Raw genomic sequence first — 18,455 nt, 5'->3', positions numbered from 1 at the left:
CCAAATACGCCAACGTTAGTAAATCCCCCAAATTACACTCAATTTTTTGGTTTCAAACAATCACTATCAATCAGTATCAAATGCTAACAGAATTATTAGATTGAAATTTTAAATTGTTTCTCCCTGTTCCTCCAAAAAAAACTGCAGAAACGTGCTTCAAAATTTTGTTTCAAGGAGATTTTGTGAAGATTTGTAATGAATATTTCGATCTTGTAGCTGAATTGAATATTGATGAATTGAAAAAAAATGTTGAGATTCGATACATTGTAGAAGGTAATTAATCTCTGATGATAATTACGAATGATATGAGAGTGAAGTTGTACGTAGAAATAAAGAAGTAGGAGGTTGGATTCAGTATGTATCCACTATGCGTTGATACGTCTGATAAAAGTGATGAAGAGATACAAAGCTTTGATGCAAGCAGTGGTGCATTGTGTGTTGGAGGTATAAAAAAGGACTCAAATGCTCTAAGCATTGTTGAATCGAAAATTGGTGATTCCTATTACATACCAGAGATGGAGATAGCAAATTATATATTAGATACAAATATCTTAGAGATGAAGATGAAACAATTGTACAAGGATAAAGCAATTTTTGTGGTTGTAATGGCAAAATACAAAATAAAGCATAACTTCAATTTTAGAGTTAAACGGTCTGATAAGAAAAGGTATTTGAACAAATAATCTCATGATACACAGATTTGATATATTTCTTTCATTTTTGTAATTTGTTGGTACAAAAATATTGTTCATGATACATTGTTGTTTACAAACTTTATAGACAATCTTGTTGCATCATGTAGGATTAGTGTTGAATTGTAATTGCTGGTTTTATATATTTGTGTATCAGTGCAGAATAATTACAAAGTATCGTGTATCATTGGAGAGGTATGGGTAATTGTGATACATCTGTGTGTTTTTGTATCATTTTGTTGATTTGTAAGTGAAAGCTATAAAATCCTGTGGACACTGCCTACTGCTCTGATTACTGTAAACCTGATGCATTAGCAAACACATATGTAGTTTCAATGGAATCAATGCCGGACAAATATGATTGGACAATTTCGAAAAGTGTTTTGGAAGAAGTTTTCTTGCCACCAAGATATAAAAGACTGTCTGGTAGACCAAGGAAAAAAAGGAAGAAAAATCCAGATGAAAAGCTAACCGCAAACATGAATTGTTGTGGATGTTGTGGACAAGAAGGTCACAATAGAAGAGCATATACTTTCTTCCTGAAAGATTCGTGATGATTATTTTTTTTTTGGAGTACTTTGATATTTCATGTATAATAATTCTCAAAGTGTAGCATTTCTTTCCACGGTTACAAACTATACTTAAATTTGTGAAACTTTTGCATCGAATAGTCAATTAGTATCAAGTGCTGAGATTTGTACCCAAAGGTATAAGAGGCAACATGTAATATTTACTAAATATATTGAAAGTATATCGAATTGTATCAAGTCTAACAATATAGTATGTTTTGTGATACTTAATATATTAATTTTGTATATATATATATATATATATATTGCGTATTTGATGCTTAAATTTGTGAAACTTTTGCATCAGATAGTCAATTAGTATCAAGTACTGAGATTTGTACCCAAAGGAATAGGAGACAACATGTAAAATTTACTAAATATATTGAAATTATATGGAATTGTATCAAGTTTAACAATATAGTATCATGTGGTGTGATACTTAATAAAATTGTGATTTTCTTATCATGATACAACATTATTGTGTGTAATATATATAAATTTCTTTTTGATAATTCATATCATTTAAGAATATAGTATCAAGTGTTGTGATTTGTACCAATGTTGTAAGAGTCAACATGTAAAAAGATATTTAATTTTTTCAAAATTAACTGGCGTGTACCAAGTATAAAATATATAGTATGAAGATTTGTGATACAAACAAGTTTGTTATTTTGTATGCAATTATGTATCATGTACATAATAATTGTTTTGTAAATTTGTAGTGATGTGTACCATACTTATCGGATACAATTTTTTTTGAAGTACTACCTATATTGAACACAAAATTAAAAGCGAAAATAAACAATTTTAAACATAAGAACTCTTCAAATTTAGAAGTATTATGTTAAAAGGGTAATAAATACTCCAAAACACTAATTAATGTATCTTAAAAAACAAATAAACATCAACACCTGTCTGTGAGCAGGAACATGGAAAACTAGTCTACATTAACAAGTTAATTTTCTGCAACTGGATTTAAGTCACACTTCAGCCTTAGAGGGTCATCATTATCGCTAACATATCCCGCCTTAGCCTTGTCGAGACCATACTTCCATAACAATGTTGCATATCTTTTGCGAAGATATTCACCTCGAAAACCAATATATGGGATGTTGATTTCGTCGTTCAAGAATTCAGCAAATACAACTATGAACACTCACTACAAAAAATAAAAAGATTAATTATAAAAATGAATTAGATACAAAAATTAAAGAAAGAGTGATACAATATTGGCAGGCTATCACATTTGGGATCTGACCTTGGTAGTTGCATTTGAGAATATTCAGATATGGATCAAATATAGTATCCTTGAATAATTGGATACCTTCATCCCCTATTGACAACACTAAATCTTGAATGAAATTTATATTGTGAGTAGGGCAAAACTTAAGGGAGTGTTTTGGAATCTGTTTAATTACATAATTCAAATTCTGCAATTCAAAAAAATGATGATCAATAAAAAAGGATCCAGATGATACATACAAACCTGAATGAGAATGATTTTGAACTAAAATATGAATAAAAATATAAACTTGTATCTGATACATAATTCTAACTACACATTATCTTTCACTCAAATTGATACATAATAGTAACAAAAACTTTGAAGATGATATATTCTGTTGTTCTGCAACTTACATGTAATCCTCTAATTTGAGCTTTAATCTTTCATAAACTTATCATAACAAAAAAATGACCAAAAATTGGGGTTTTATTTGTAAAAATGATTAATTGATACATGCATTAATCATAAATATCAACCATTTTATCTCATTATTTGAATTTTAAATTTTGATACATTAGTCGTTATAAATCAACAATATGTACCAAATATTAGGATTTTTGTGTTAGAAAATTAGATTTCAACCAATATACATAATAATTTTTTAACAATAATGTATCTACTATAAAGCAAATAAGAACATGTGAATACAGAATATTAACAATAAAGATAAAAAATATTAAAATACATACAGTGGGTAGTGTATGTCGAGATATGGCTGGGGCAACCTTTCTATCCCTTTTCTTTGGTGTTTTTGCCACTTTTGCTTCCGATGATGCATGTACCTCCTTTTTAGCTTTCTCCTTCTTTGAACTTTGCTTAGCCATTGTTAGAGGATCATGCAACCTCTTAGACCTGTTTTATGTCCAGTTGGGATCTTCATAATCAAAGATTCGATTAGTGTTGGGTGTGACTATTTGGGTAATCCCAATACTAAAAGAAGGAGGATACATAAAGTATTAGAAAATTGAAGACAAAAACTAAGAAGAAATTTGAAGAGGAAGAGACTACCTATTACAAACTCTGAAATTGGTTGAATGGAGAGAGAAATCATCTGAAATTCGAAATTGGAAGAATGTGATAATTGAAATGAATCTGGGGAGTAAATTTAGGAGTGGGAAACGTTGGTTGGGTGTTCTTGAACAATAATAAATCTGTGGAGAAATTAGAGGAGTAAATTTAGGGGTGGGAAGCGTAGGTTGGGACTTCTTCAAGAATAATGTATTCGGATGTTTTGTTTTGTGGGAGAAATAGGGATTTTTGTATTTTTTTGAAATAGTCGGGAAATATAGAGAATATGTTAACTAAGTGTATGTATTCTAGTAATTTATCCTTTTTAATATAGAGAAATTTTCGCAAATAGCCAAAACTTAATTATGCCCCATAACTATAGTTTGTATATTTACGGGCTGTGACTACAATTTAAATTGCCTCGTTTGTATAATTTGCGGGTTGTATAATTTGCTGGTGAGTTTGTATAATTCGCGGGTACGTTTGTATAATTGAGTTATTTTTGTATAAACTCGAAATAACGAATTTATACAAACACAAACATATGAACTTTAAACAATTATACAAATTATATTATACAAAATTACATTACACAAAAGTTATACAAGTATATTATACAAACGTGCGAATTATACAAACTCGAAACCCAGCCCATGTAATTATCACTGAATGTTGGTCGCGAGTGGTAATTAATTAAAACTATAGCTATACTGACTAATTAACTAGAATATGTTTGCTTCACCATGTAATTTCCCCTTTAATAAATGAGGACATTTCATAAATAAGAAAGAGATTAAACTTAATAAGCCTCCTTATACAATTTGTCTAATTAAGCTTCATAACTATAGTTTCGTTTGCTACAGATATTTCTATTTGTACATTTTGCTTGCCAAATATACAAATATGGTAAATATTTACATAAATTCAGTAATTATACATTTAGGAATTTTTCAAAACTTATACAAATACAATGTATCAACAAATCATATACAAACATGATAATTATATACATATTCTGAATTTACACAGTTATGAAGTTTTCATAACTTATACAAATCAAATGTATCAACAAATCGTATACAAATAGAATCAAAATATACAGATTCTGAATTTATACAATTAAGAACCGAATTATATAAATTATGAATGTGACTCACATAAATGTGATTATATGTTAGTGGTGAAAAATGATTTCTTCAAACTTGTCGGAGGTTGGATAATTTTTGAACGAAACACATTTGTTACATCGAAGTCATAACTTAAGGTATAGTGCGTATGTCTTTTCATTAATTCGTTGTTGCCTCTAATATACTAATGGAAAAGGGTCATATTTACCCTTATACTTTGAAAAGGATTATATTTATCCTTAGTTGTACTTTCTGATTATATTTGTCCTTATTATTCAATTTTGGATTCATATTTACCCTTTCAGTTGTTAAGTTTCCATCACCTCCTTTTATTATCTTACTTGGTTCCTACGTGACACCTACATGGATAGAATATTCTCTAATTTAATTATTATATCTCACCCCAATATTATTATTATTATTAAGGCAAATATGACCCTTTTCCGATATTATTAATTCTAGTATGTTTATTTTGTGACTAGATGAAAGACTTGATTAACATCTGAAGTAAAACTAGTAACTCTTCATATATGTTTGCTCAAAAATGTATTTAAATTATAAATTACATCAAAGTTGAGACATTGCGATGAATTTCCTTCTAATCATGGCGTGTTTCATATTCCTAAGCTTCACTTCTTCAATTTCTTGTCAAATCCTGAAAAGAAAAAATACAAGATACTATAAGAAAAAAAGAAGATGATGAAATAGAAACGTAATGTTATAAATTTACTTCTTTCATCTTATTTTATATGAGTTGGTTTGACTTGACACATAGTTTAAGAAAGAAAGAAAGACATTTGAAACTTGTGATCTTAATTAAGTGATGCATGCTTGTGTGACTATAAATCATTTCATTAAGGATAAAATATGCATTTTAAAGTTAAATTATTACCACATAATATAAAAATGCATTTTTTTTTTGTAGTGACTAAAAATGAAAGTGAGTCACATATATTAAAAACGAAGAAGACGAAAAAAAGAAAGGAAAAAGGATATGAAAGGAAAATGAATTACTGGACATATTCGATGTTGATCTTAGCATTATGAGAAATTGATATTTGAGCAAAAGCATCAGTTGACAAAGCAATAGTTGAAGGACATGGCCTTTTGGTGCAATAGTCAACAACTCTCACGTCAATTGTTCCTTCTTTGCATGGCCTATTGTTTCCACTCAAACATCTCAGCCTGTAACGCCGCCCGCACGCCGCCCCGTTATCCCACAGCCCTTCGCTCACTGCCACAAATAGATTCCCCGAAGGGAACTGATCTGACCTGTTCCCGCCACATTTGGTAGCTGCATACCATTCAAATATATATATATATATATGGAACAAAGATGAAATGAGAATTATCTTTTTATTGTTTTTCAAATTCTTAAAAAATTGAAATTGAATTTCGAAATGTTATGATCAAACGTCTCTATAACGTATATAAATTTTCAAATACAAGTTAGAGAGGAAATTAAAAAAATACTTACGTGTATAAGGGGAATTATAAGAAGTAGCTGTGCCAATATCTCCCAAGACTAAGCTAATGTAAAATAAACTTATTAGGACGATAAAGCATATGAATAATCGACCCATGTTCATATATTTGGTTGTGTGTACGTAGGTGCAAAGACAACGTATATTGAAAGTGTTTAATGTGTCTTGTTTGGTATTACCACCAACTATTTATAGTTGTCAAAAGTTTATTACGTACTAGATCTCTTCACATATTTTAAACTGATTCAGTGAATATTGTTTTTTTTTTTTTAAAGTATTTAATTATAAGTAAACCCTATCACGTTAGCATTTGGTCTCTCTTTTGGAGTAGTGACTCAGTCAAAGCGGGGATAAGGTTCGAATGAATTCAATATATATATATATATATAAGAACTGATTGACAACTCAGTGGTAAGGAAGGGATAGTATAAATGCTTTCCACGCTAGACGCTACTTCCATAATTAGGAGTAATAATATACTTTTAGATGAGTACAACAGGAGAGTCAATAAGAAGGCGTTTTAGTGATGTCGTCTCATTTACAATTAGTGATACTCTATAACAACACATGTTAACTGTAGCAACACGGACACTTTATATGTGTCACTTTCTTTGTTTCATATTCTAGTACCGCCACAAATGAGGCACTAAATTAAAATTTTGACTTTTTTTTTGGTAAAATTTGGCCTTAACCAATATGTATGGACTCAATATATTCTCTTTAGTTTAACATGTTAATAAACTTGTTAATTTCATTTATATTACAATAAAATATACTAATATCATCAAAGTTTAAAATTTTGGTACAGTTTGTGACTTTAGGTGGAAATCTGATGTAGGTTGTTATGTGTATTATCAAATTAGCATGGTGGAGAATCTAATTATCCTCTTTCATAGTGTTAGTGACCACGCTTGAGATCTTACTTTCTAACTATTGGGTAATGTTTATCACTTCAAAACAGAAAGTGGTTGAATTAAAAATTCATACTAAACGTGAAGCACAATCTTTGATGATCGATATTGATATATTGTACACGGTTATCTACTAGCATAATTAAGAAAAAATATTTTAAAATGCACTAAAGAAAGTAATGAAATCCATATCTTATCTGATTGACTGCATGCTGTCATTAACAAGCACTTCTAAATTCTAATTTCTCAAAAGTTTTGTCCCAAATGGGCTTATATCAACTAGACAATTAGTAAAGTGGTTCAAAGAAAACTACATATACATGAGTATTTGGGGAAGATAAGGATATAGATAATCATGCATTTTGAAAAGGTCCAAGTGAATTACTAGTATAAAACACTAATAAATTTAAAAGAAAAAAGGAGAAGTAACTCGGAGAAAACTTATTTGCATATGACAATATTTGCACACCATGAAAGTTTGAGAGATGTTGGTGGACACATGAGGGTGAGGGTGTTCATTTTCGAGAACCAGTTTGATTTCATGTTCGAAACTTGCATATGGTGTTTATTAATCTTGAAAAAGGCTTACAATAAAGCCCCGAGAAAAGTCCTTCGGCAATATTTGGAGCCCAAAGGTATCAATGACTTACATTAGGACGATAAAAGACATGTACGAGGGAGCAGAGATCCAACTGAGAATAGTGAGAGGAGATTCAAAATACTTTCCAGTTGAGATGGGGTTGCACCAGGGATCTTAATCGATTTCTATTCGCCTTGCTGATGGATAAATTGATGTGACATAATGCGGTGTCATTGGTATGTTATTCGCGCAGACAATATTGTTTTGATCAAAGAGGCTCACGAGAAAGTTAACAATAGGCTGGAGGTGTGGAGATAACCTCAGGAGTCCAAATAATTAAGATTGACTAGGCTCAAGACTGAATATTTCAAGTATAGACTTAGTGATGCATGAGGCAGGCGTGTAACTGAGTCTTGACATTCAAATTGTCCCCACTTTATTCCATTCAGAGTGGATTATAACAACCAATAGTTGGCTAAGATTTATGTCAAGGAGATAGTAAGGTTTCACGGTGTGCTCCTTTCTATCATTTCAGACTGTGACACTCAATTTACTTCTAAGTTTTGAGGTAAGTTACATGAACCGATGGACACTCAATTCACTTTTAGCACAACCTTTCATCCTCAGAGGACATGTTGAGAGCATGTGTTATTGACTTTGTAGGTCATTGAGATCAAATTTTTGCCTTTGTGTGAGTTCTCCTATAACAACATAGTTATCAATTTAGTATATATATGACACCATTTGAGGAACTTTATGAAAGGTGATGTTTATTGCCCATAGGGTGGTTTGAGATTGGATATGTAAAACTTTTGGGTGTTAATCTGGTGATGAAAGCAAAAGAGAAGGTAAGAAGAATCGAAACCATGATGTTGACAACCCAAAGCAGACAAAATGAGTATGTAGACCTTTTAAGGTAAGAGATATGACATTTCAAGCTAGTGAACAAGTTTTATTGAAATTGTCACCAATAAAAGGGGTGATGATGTATGGAAAGAAAGACAAGCTTAGCCTTTGTTACATTGATCCGTTTGAGATTCTTAACATCATAGGGCTAGTGACTTACATGTTAGCATTTTAACCTAACTTGTCTGGAGTTGAAGCATGAAGATGAGCTGATTGCAATTTTTTATCAAGATGTCCGGAAGTTGAGGACAAAAGAGATCAAATCAGTAAAGGTTCAATGAAAGCATCTTTCGATTGAGTTAGCTACTTGAAAAATCGAGAGGGACATGTGGGACAAGTATCCTCACTTGTTTGAGGATTTAGGTACTACATTCCTTTTGATTTAGTCCAACCTTTTATTGTTTGATCGCTCGGGAACGAGTGATGGATAAATTGATATCTATTATAACGACTCTTTCTGATCGTTATGGTTAGATTAATGGTGAAAGAATTGAGTAAGAATTATTTTTGAAAAGTAACTTAAATTTTTTAGGTTAGATCAGTTTCGGAAAATATATGAGCAAGGTGAATTATAGAGAAATCAAGAAAATGATTGGTAAAATGTCTAAGATTGAGTTAGTTTCTCTATTAGCTACGACATTAAGGAGTCTATAGGAATTTTCAAGAGTTAATTCGGGTGAGTAGAACTCCCGATGTCAGATTTGATGTGAAAGAGTTAGTTTGAAACGTCAAGGTTCGAAGGTGCATGGTGAACAGGCTTGGTAAAAGATTTTCGAATTTTTTTCTCTGTGCAAGCCGCTATAGCAAGTGAGATTCCGCTATAGAGGATTGGTGGTCTCTATAGCAGGTCAGTCGCAAATTAATGACGAAAAAGTCTCAAAACCCCTCATTATTCTACAACTTTTTTTTTGGGAAAAGAAAGAGGAACTTAGGGCTTTCCTCAGTTTCCCACCAATTTCTTTGGTAAAAGTAGTTAATTATTCCCCTAACTTGTAATTTAATTCTTAAGCCTTACACTATGGTGGTTCTCTTAAGGGAGGATTTTTACTTGAATTAATAATCGAAAACTCTAATTTGGATATGATGATCATGAAAATGGCATGAGGATTAGGATTGGAGTATAATTAAGGTATTTTAAGTCATTGTTCATTGATTATTTTTGTTTTGTTATTATTCTAGATCAAGAATAAGTCAAGACATTACAAAAGGGGAAAGCTCAATAAATTTTTTAAAATTTTCAAGGCTTGATTCGAGGTAGGTGATGGTTATTTGTTTTTTAAGTTATGTAATGTGTGCATGTTAACCGTTTTATTGTATTACTTGGGTAATGCATCTGAAAAAAACATAAGGGACGAATGTGACATGATATTATGTTGATAATCTCATGCAATGAACATGTTTAACCTGCTTGTGGCTTTAAGTGCAATTTTTCATTGTGATTGATTGTGCATGTTGTTTGTGATTATTGATTGACTAAGATACTACGTCGATACATAATACTAGTGGTTGGTTCAGGTATCACGTCTCATACAAATTATCATTCGGTTGGCTCGGATATCAAGCTAATACATTAACAATTTATGTGTGTGGGTTCCATGAGAAAATAAAATACTCCCTCCGTTTCAAAAAGAGTGGTCTAGTTTGACTTGACACGAAGTTTAAGAAAGTAAAGAAGACTTTTGAATCTTGTGATCCTAAATTAAAGTTATGTCAAATGTACAAAATTGTCCTTTAATCTTGTGATCTTAAACATGCCACGTGGAAAGCTATAAGTAAAATGTTACCAAAAAAGGAAAGAGGTCATTCTTTTTAAAACAAACTAAAAAGGAAAGGATATCATTCTTTTTTAAACGGAAGGAATATGTGTTATTGTGATAACGTGAGACATTTTCATGTTAAAGGTTAAGTCAAGATATTGGTGATTCAGTCTGTTGCATTGCTGACATGGTTTATGAGTTGCTTATTCATGTGTTGTCTAGTATTACTGTCAGGTACTTGTTTATATTCATATTTTTGGAGCTGACCAATGATTTTACCAGTACATTTTTGGAGCTGACCAATGATTTTTAGTCCATCTGTTTGGACTTTGACATTCTTAGATTTTAATTACTTTATGTTTTTGGGGTTGCATTCCCTATTCTTGATTATTTTACAGTTTGGTACTTCGACTTTCAGATTTTAGAGGGGTTAATTTTCGCATAGTGTTTGATCACAAATTTTGTTTATGAATACTGAATCTGCTATTGGTATAAATTGTTAGTTCAGACTGTTATATCTTTTGGGTTGAATTAGTAGATCGTTCTACCATCAGGTGGTTTAGTATGAGTGCCACTTACGGCGGTCTTGATCGTTAAATCTATAAATTAGTTGATATTCTTGAGGATACATAAATTAGTGAATGAGTAATTCTTAGAAAAAGTTTAATATCCTCTTCCAACTAATTGCTTATTTTGTATTATTTATATTTTGTCGATTCGTCTATCCCTAATTAATTAGAGAAAACTTGTTTAATCTTGAAGAAACATTTCATGCTGCTGAAATAGTTTTTTGGACAATGCCTAGCACGACTTAAGATCAAAAGAAATTTCGGTACATTAATCTACATATATTTAATTTCTAACCATAAGATTTAAAAGTATTTTTTACTTTCTTAAATTCTATATCGAGTCAAACTCAGACAAATAAATAAAAACGAAGATAATTGAATTGTTAAATAAATGCTCTGTTTTGACTCATATTATTATTATTATTATTATTATTATTATTATTATTACATTGTAGAATTATAATGCATTTTGTAGTGAGAACATAAACATTGAACCAATTAAATTTAAATTACCATAAAGGTTGAATAAGGCCATATGGTATTATAAAGTTACCTCTGGACTTGCAAAAGAAGAAGTGAGTCTTAGGACAAAACATATGTGCATTATCCTAAGCATGATTACCTTTATATTGAGGCATGCATATTTGCTTCAAATCACTTAGCAGCCATAACGTATAATGGATATTCATTAATCTTGATTCATATCGATCGAGCAGCCACAAAAATACAAAATTAAAGTAACCTTATCTACTTAAGATTAGTGCTCAAAAATATGATTATTGATAAGGTGCCGCACCTCTTGTTATTGTATGACCAAAAGAAATAAAAAATGCAAGACTTATCATGCAGTCAACCTTATATTTGGTCCATTAATAACTTTTAGTGCATGTCCAAAGGGGAAGAAATATGTAAAAGCGTTGACCTCTTTCATGATGGTTAAAAGTGGAGACTACTTAGATGTCAACATCATCCCTATTTTTTAAAACAAACTTCGAGAAATTAAAGAAGGAAATCAATGAAACACATTAAGGGTCTATTTGGAAAGCCACCTGATAATTGGAATTGGTGTAATTACCAGCCTAGTAATTACACTGACTTGTTTGGTTGCCACAGTGTGATTACACTATAATTACATATGTCCTGTTTGGATGCCACAATGTAATTACACATGTTTTGTTTGGATGTACAATAACAATCATAATACTTATATTAAATTTAAAAATAAAAATTAATTATTTAAAATTTATCCTAGACAATAAGAAACTATATAAATGATATTAAATTAAATACTTAAGATACATATTATTTTTTAAAAATTAATTAATAAACATATGTTCTTAACTAATATTATGAAAAAATAATTGATTCATATTTTTTCAAATTAACATATTTCAATTGAATTGATCATAAAAACTAAAAGTATGAAGTTTCTACTAATATCGTGAAATGCATGTTTGATAAAAGATTAATAAATAAATAAAATGTCATAAATTATTAAAATGTTTGACAAAAAGATAATCTATCAGGTCTAATTAAAAAATGACTTGTAATGTGAATTCAATATTACTAAAACAAATGAAACCAAAAATATAACATAGGTTATAAATTCAAAAAAAATAATTTAATATATATATACTCTTATCACAAATTTCAACATAGCATACATAAAAATGATTTATTTTTATTTTTTTAAAAAAAGAAAGAAAACGTAAGTCTATAACCTTACTTAACAATAAATTCTATTTTGATTTAAAAATTAGAATACTAATAGAATTATGCTAATGAGAAAATAAGCATGGCATAAAGAAATAGATAATACGAAAAAACTGCATATAATCACATGAAGTAAGGTTGAGAACGAGAAGGAAATAAAATATAATAATATAAAATAAAAAATAAACTTTTAGAAATTTTTAGAATAATAAAAATAAAAAAAGAACTTAAAATAATAAAAGTAAAAAAATTAAAACAAAAAATAAAAAATAGAAATTAAAAAGTAATCGGCGGGTAATTATACCATGTAATTACCAGCAATTCATAGCATGTGGATGTGAATTGGAGTGTAATTAGCCCTTGCCAATTATACCAATTACCTGTTGACCAAGTAATTACCTGTCCAACCAAACAGGACAGACAGTGTAATTACACCAAATTCAATTACCAGGGTGTCCTTCCAACAGACCCTTAGGCCGTTTGGTTATTGGTTAGATATTAAATTCTTGCTTATAATAACTCTTACTCCCTCCATCCCATTTTATGTGGCAACTTTTAACGGGGCACGAAGTTTAAGAAATAAATGAAGACTTTGAAATGTTTACCAATTAGCCCTTTAAAAAGTAGACTCACTTTTCTCTCTCCTCATAAATGTATTGGAGTATTATTTTAAGATTAAGTGGGACCAACAAAGGTAAAAAGGAATTGTACCTTTAAATACTTACCATATAAGGAAATGCGACATTCTTTTTGGGACCGACCAAAAAGGAAATGGTGCCACATAAAATGGGACGGAGGAAGTAATATTTAGTACTTTATTTTTCTAATATTTCAAACCTTGAAATCAATTTAATTTTTACTTTTTAAAGTTTTTCTTATTTGAACTAGTAATAAAATTCACAAATTATTTCCTATAATAATAACTACTCGGCCATATATCAAATCTTGGCCACACTCCCTAAATATAGGTTTTCCATGCCATGGCTCTTAATGTTTTCCATGACAATTGAAAAGGCACTACAAAATACACCAAGGATACTTAAAAAATTGTATTGTGGAATCTATTTTTATATTGATTGACGACTTAAAATAATTAGGATTATAGTTTGTTTTTTTGGTAAGATTATATGAAGATTGATGAAGTTTATTAATTTCACAAATTATGATAATTTTATATTTATGAGAAAAATATAACTTAAAAAATTAAAATTACATGTCTAAACAAAATTTCAACATCAAATCAACTCGATTTCATATCACCAATTTGAATTCATATAGGGAGTCCTTAGTCAAATATCGTTGTTCTTTGTTACCTTTTAAACATAAATTTCACATTGAACAAATGACAATATATTTTTGTTCAAATGACAATATAATATTTCAATTTTATATATTAATTTATTTGTTTTAAATGACAGTAAAAGAAGTCCATCGTTGAAGTTTATGTTGTGTTATATACACAAAGATCAGGTTTGTCTAAAGATTATGAGAAACAATTTTTCTTTTAAATGTTTTTATCATCTAAAAGTCCTGATTCGTAAATTGATTCTTAGAACTTAGGATCCTTGTTATTTATCATTGGGGAGGGTTTTTGACTGGAGTTTAATGGCAGAAAAAGCCCTAGTTGGGTGTTAGGATCATGGAATTGGCCAAGGGTTAGTATTTGGATATAATCCGGGTAAACTAGGCCACTATTATTGATCTTTTACATTAATTACTTAGTTTAGACCAATAACAAGCTGAGTGACTCCGGAAAGAGAAAGCTCAAACTCCTTAAGAGTGTTCAGGCTTGATTTCGAGGTAGGTGATGGTTAGATTTCCCGTCTGTGTTATATATGCCTACTAACTGCTCCATTGTATTCATGCATGTATGTGAATATGGAAAGATCAAATGAATTGAATGAAATGACTATTTGTGATTCCGTAGCATGCAATGAACCTGTTACCTGATTGTACGATATAAGTGTGTAAAACATTTATTGTGGTGCTGATTGTGTTTGTGGTTGTGATTGATTGAATCGTGTGTCACATTTCGACACATATTGGATCGGGTGTCACGTTCGATACATATTGGATTGGATGTCACATTTCGACCCATTATTAAATCGGGTGTCACGTTCAGACACAGTAACAGTTTTCATGTGGCCGGTTCCATGAGAGAACCATCATTGACTGTTGTATTTGAGATTGATATTGTGAAACTGATATATTGAGCATGAACTGGTAAATTGTTATTCTTTCTGTATATGCATGGTTTAATATGTTATAGTTACTTGTGTATGTCTCACTTACTGGAATAGTCGCGTGATCCTATCGGTACACTATTTTTTTGTGTATCGATACTGCACATGCTCCTTTTTTGTTGAGTACAAGACATTTTCAGGCAGCTGTTGAGAGACCTCATTTAGGAGATCACTGACTTGTCGAGTTCAAGGCTGAGCCAGTTCCTTCAGGCTACCATGAATTCATCTAGGATCTTAGTCCATTTCCTTCAGACTTATACCTTTCAGACGCTTTACTTTATGTTTAGTTGTTTTGAGGATTTCATCCCCTTATCTTATACTGTTTAGTTAGAAGTTTTGGTACAGTGACTTTTAGGTTCTAGGGGTTGAATTTCCGCTTGTTTATGTTTGTTTCTCATAATTTATTGAGTTTATGGGAACTCAACTTTTAAATTGATTATTTAAACCTGTTCCACATCTTTAAATGCATGTCTTTTGGTTAGTATTGTTCAGTTGGTTTGTAGTGGGAGAGGTTGGTGTGAGTGCCAATCACGACAGTTTGGATCGTGACATTACTCTACATGATTGCTAGCGAATCCATAACTATAGATTGATTTCAACTCATCAATTGTGAGCAACAATTTTTACTTAGTTGTGAACGTTATAAGGAAAATGTAACACCCCAATTTTTTTAAAGTTAAGACTTGAACCATTCTTCATTTACTTGTAGGTTCATATCGGGTGATTCTTAAATTGTCCATATGTGTAAAAGTAAATTTTGTAGTGTGGGAATGATTTCGGATATCAATTAAGGTCACTAAAAACTCCTAGCACAAAGTTGAGTTGAAAGTTTCCTTACCGATTAAGTTTTGATGTAAGATTCTCTTTGAGTCAACTTCAAACGATCATATCTCTTAGAATATAAAGAGTTACGTGGCCCATAAACTATGAAATTAAAGGTATTTGAATCTTCTTTCCAACGCCACTAATTTTTCAAAAATCCAAGGTTTGAGTAAAAGTTTATGACCATTTTAGTAACTTGATACAATGCAGTGATGAATTAGCCAACGGGAAAACATTAAAAAAGGTCCTTTTTGTCTTTTTACCTCTAATAAAATCCTAAACGAATTTTTTGACTAATTAAAGACCCAACAAAATCAGATTTTCATCTCTTAATTCATCATTCTCTTCTCTCTCAAAACCCTCAGGAAAAATCAAAGTAGAAGACTCTATTCAAGATTTTTTTCCATCTTTTTCAAGATTCTTCTTCAAGGTAAGTTCTTCTCCAAGAATTCTATTCTTTCCAACTCAAATTCCTCCATAAAATTATGAATCACTAATGAAAATTATAACTCTTTGCCATAGAGTTTGAAGAAACTAATTCAAGAATCTCAAGAAAGGTTTCTTGATTGTTTACCTTCAAGCTAGGGTTTCAAGGCTTCTAACCACATTCATTTTCAAGATTCTTCAAGAACCTTGTTCTTCCAAGTATGTAAGGCTATCATAATGTTGGATTAATTCGTCCTCACGCCCTACATGTACTTTCAATTTAGTAAAAGAGAAATCTAGGATTCTATCCCTAGATTTGAATATTTTTGAGAGAAGTTGATTTTGAATTCTTGATTCTTTTTGAAATTCTATTCCTAATTATTGAATTGTTATATGTTATGCATTAAAATTCTTGAGTTGATTCGTTCATGTCTATATTTCAACATGAACCCTACGAATTGAGTATTGTTGAGATGAGTAGTGTCCTTGAGTTCTTGCGTTCTGATTACTGAGTTTACATACTGCTATTAAGATCCCTAATTTGAGTCGTTTATGTCCAAATCGCATGAACCCTATGAATTGAGTTATTAATTTTGAGAAGCTTTTTAAAGCCAACACTTGGGTTTTAAATTGAGTTTTGAGGAAGTAAAGATGAGTTTTGAGAAAAAATTTCTAAAACATGATTAGTATGACAATCATGTATGCCATCAATGTTTAAGCAGTATGATATATAGATATACCATCAATGTTTATGCAGTATGACTTTCCGAGTCATCAATGATCATATTATCATATGATTTTGAAATACTTTTGAGAAAGAGTTTTCAAGTATGAGTATAAGGGGACTATGTATTCCAGAGGCATCAATTTTTACATTGATAAAAGAGAAACTGAGATTTCTAAATGAGTTATGAGTTCAAAAGTTATTTCAAGAGTAGTTACCACTTTTAAGAAGGTAGTTTGAGAAATTATCTCAAACCATAGAAAGAGTTATGTTTTTTTATTAAGCATATGAACATGAGTATATATTATTGGGAGTAGTATTAAGCACCGATATGGGGGAGAGTTCAAACAACTCGTTGCCCTCATAAACCATGTATGCCAACATGCGTAAAGGGTCATACTTTTTAGATGATTCCTTATTGGTTTTAAACATAACTTAGTGGATCCACTTAGTTGAGAATGTTCTATACCCTGACAATGTATAAACAGTTCTGGCAACGTGGGCGAGACGATGTATCATCATGTAGCTTATAGTGGTGGTTGTCTGTTAGAGAATCTCCCAATAGGGTTAAAGTGTATTTTTATATATCACTTATTATGTTGAGTTCAGAGATGAGAAAGTATTTTGTAAAGCTTTAAATGATTTAGCTCCTTTATTTTATTTTTACATTCAGCTTGAGTACATTGTTATCTATTGCAGCCCTTTCTTTCCGTTATATGTTATTCAGTTATATTACATACTCGCACAATCAATGTACTGAAGCCATTTGACCTGCATCTTTTAATGATGTAGATACAGGTTCTTAGGATCCTCAACAAGAGTCTGTTGAGATCATTTCGTCAGCTTTTGAGTAAGACCTTCTTGCTTCTGGAGGACTCCAATTTTTATGAGTTGTTACTAGCAGTTCTCTTGAGGAGTCGCGGGTCTTGTCCTAACACTCATCTTTGTATAGTAGAGACTTGTCACGCCCCGAGTCTACACCCTGGACGTGGCCGGCACTCGAAGACCAAAGCTAGCCTCCAAGCGAACACTTGGCCTGGCTTTCTTAACTCAGCGGAAACCTAACTCAATAGAATAACTCCATGCAATGCAAGGTCATAAAAACAACCTAACTGATAAAATCTGGTTAAAAAGGCAACTCGTGTCTCAAAATAGAATAATTACATATATACATAGATGAGAGATTCAATACAAACTGACTGACTGTCTATGAAGCCTCCATAACACTGAGATGGATGTTGGGATAGACCCCGCAACATCCTAATAAAACAAAACTAGGAACACAAAATAACAGAGTCCTCCGGAAGGTAAAGAGACGCACCACTGACTCTGGTGTGCTCAGCTGGATCAACGGCGTGCTAGATGCTGATCCTGGGTACCTGTGTCTGCATCGTCATAAGATGCAGGCCAACTGACATCAGTACATTGAATGTACGAGTATGCGAGGTGGAAAGCTAAACAACAACTTAAGATTGAAAGGAGTACAAGGGAGCACTTACCTTGGCTCTGTTCGACTCATGAATAACCGAACTCAATATAAAGCAATAAGACACATGCAATATATAAAGCTTGTAAAAAAATGTAAACAACCTAGTTCGTTAAGGATAAAACAATAACAAACTCAACTTTACTTATATAA

At 31.1% G+C, this 18,455-nt stretch overlaps 1 protein-coding gene across 1 annotated transcript; it reads right to left on the bottom strand.

The window, feature by feature from the left end:
* Positions 1 to 5,215: 5,215 nt before the first annotated feature.
* Positions 5,216 to 6,304, bottom strand: LOC102590719 (EG45-like domain containing protein). The gene is made up of 3 exons (XM_006361668.2): positions 6,159 to 6,304; positions 5,696 to 5,975; positions 5,216 to 5,336 (listed from the first exon to the last, which is right to left on the bottom strand). The coding sequence occupies exons 1-3, from the start codon at positions 6,268 to 6,270 to the stop codon at positions 5,330 to 5,332; spliced, it is 399 nt and encodes a 132-aa protein (XP_006361730.2). The 5' UTR covers positions 6,271 to 6,304; the 3' UTR covers positions 5,216 to 5,329.
* Positions 6,305 to 18,455: the final 12,151 nt, after the last annotated feature.

The sequence above is a fragment of the Solanum tuberosum genome, unplaced genomic scaffold (assembly GCF_000226075.1).
Source record: "Solanum tuberosum cultivar DM 1-3 516 R44 unplaced genomic scaffold, SolTub_3.0 scf00364, whole genome shotgun sequence".
Classification (NCBI taxonomy): Eukaryota; Viridiplantae; Streptophyta; class Magnoliopsida; order Solanales; family Solanaceae; genus Solanum; species Solanum tuberosum.
Note: the sequence above shows the minus strand (reverse complement) of the source record. Positions and strands in the feature narration are given on the sequence as shown.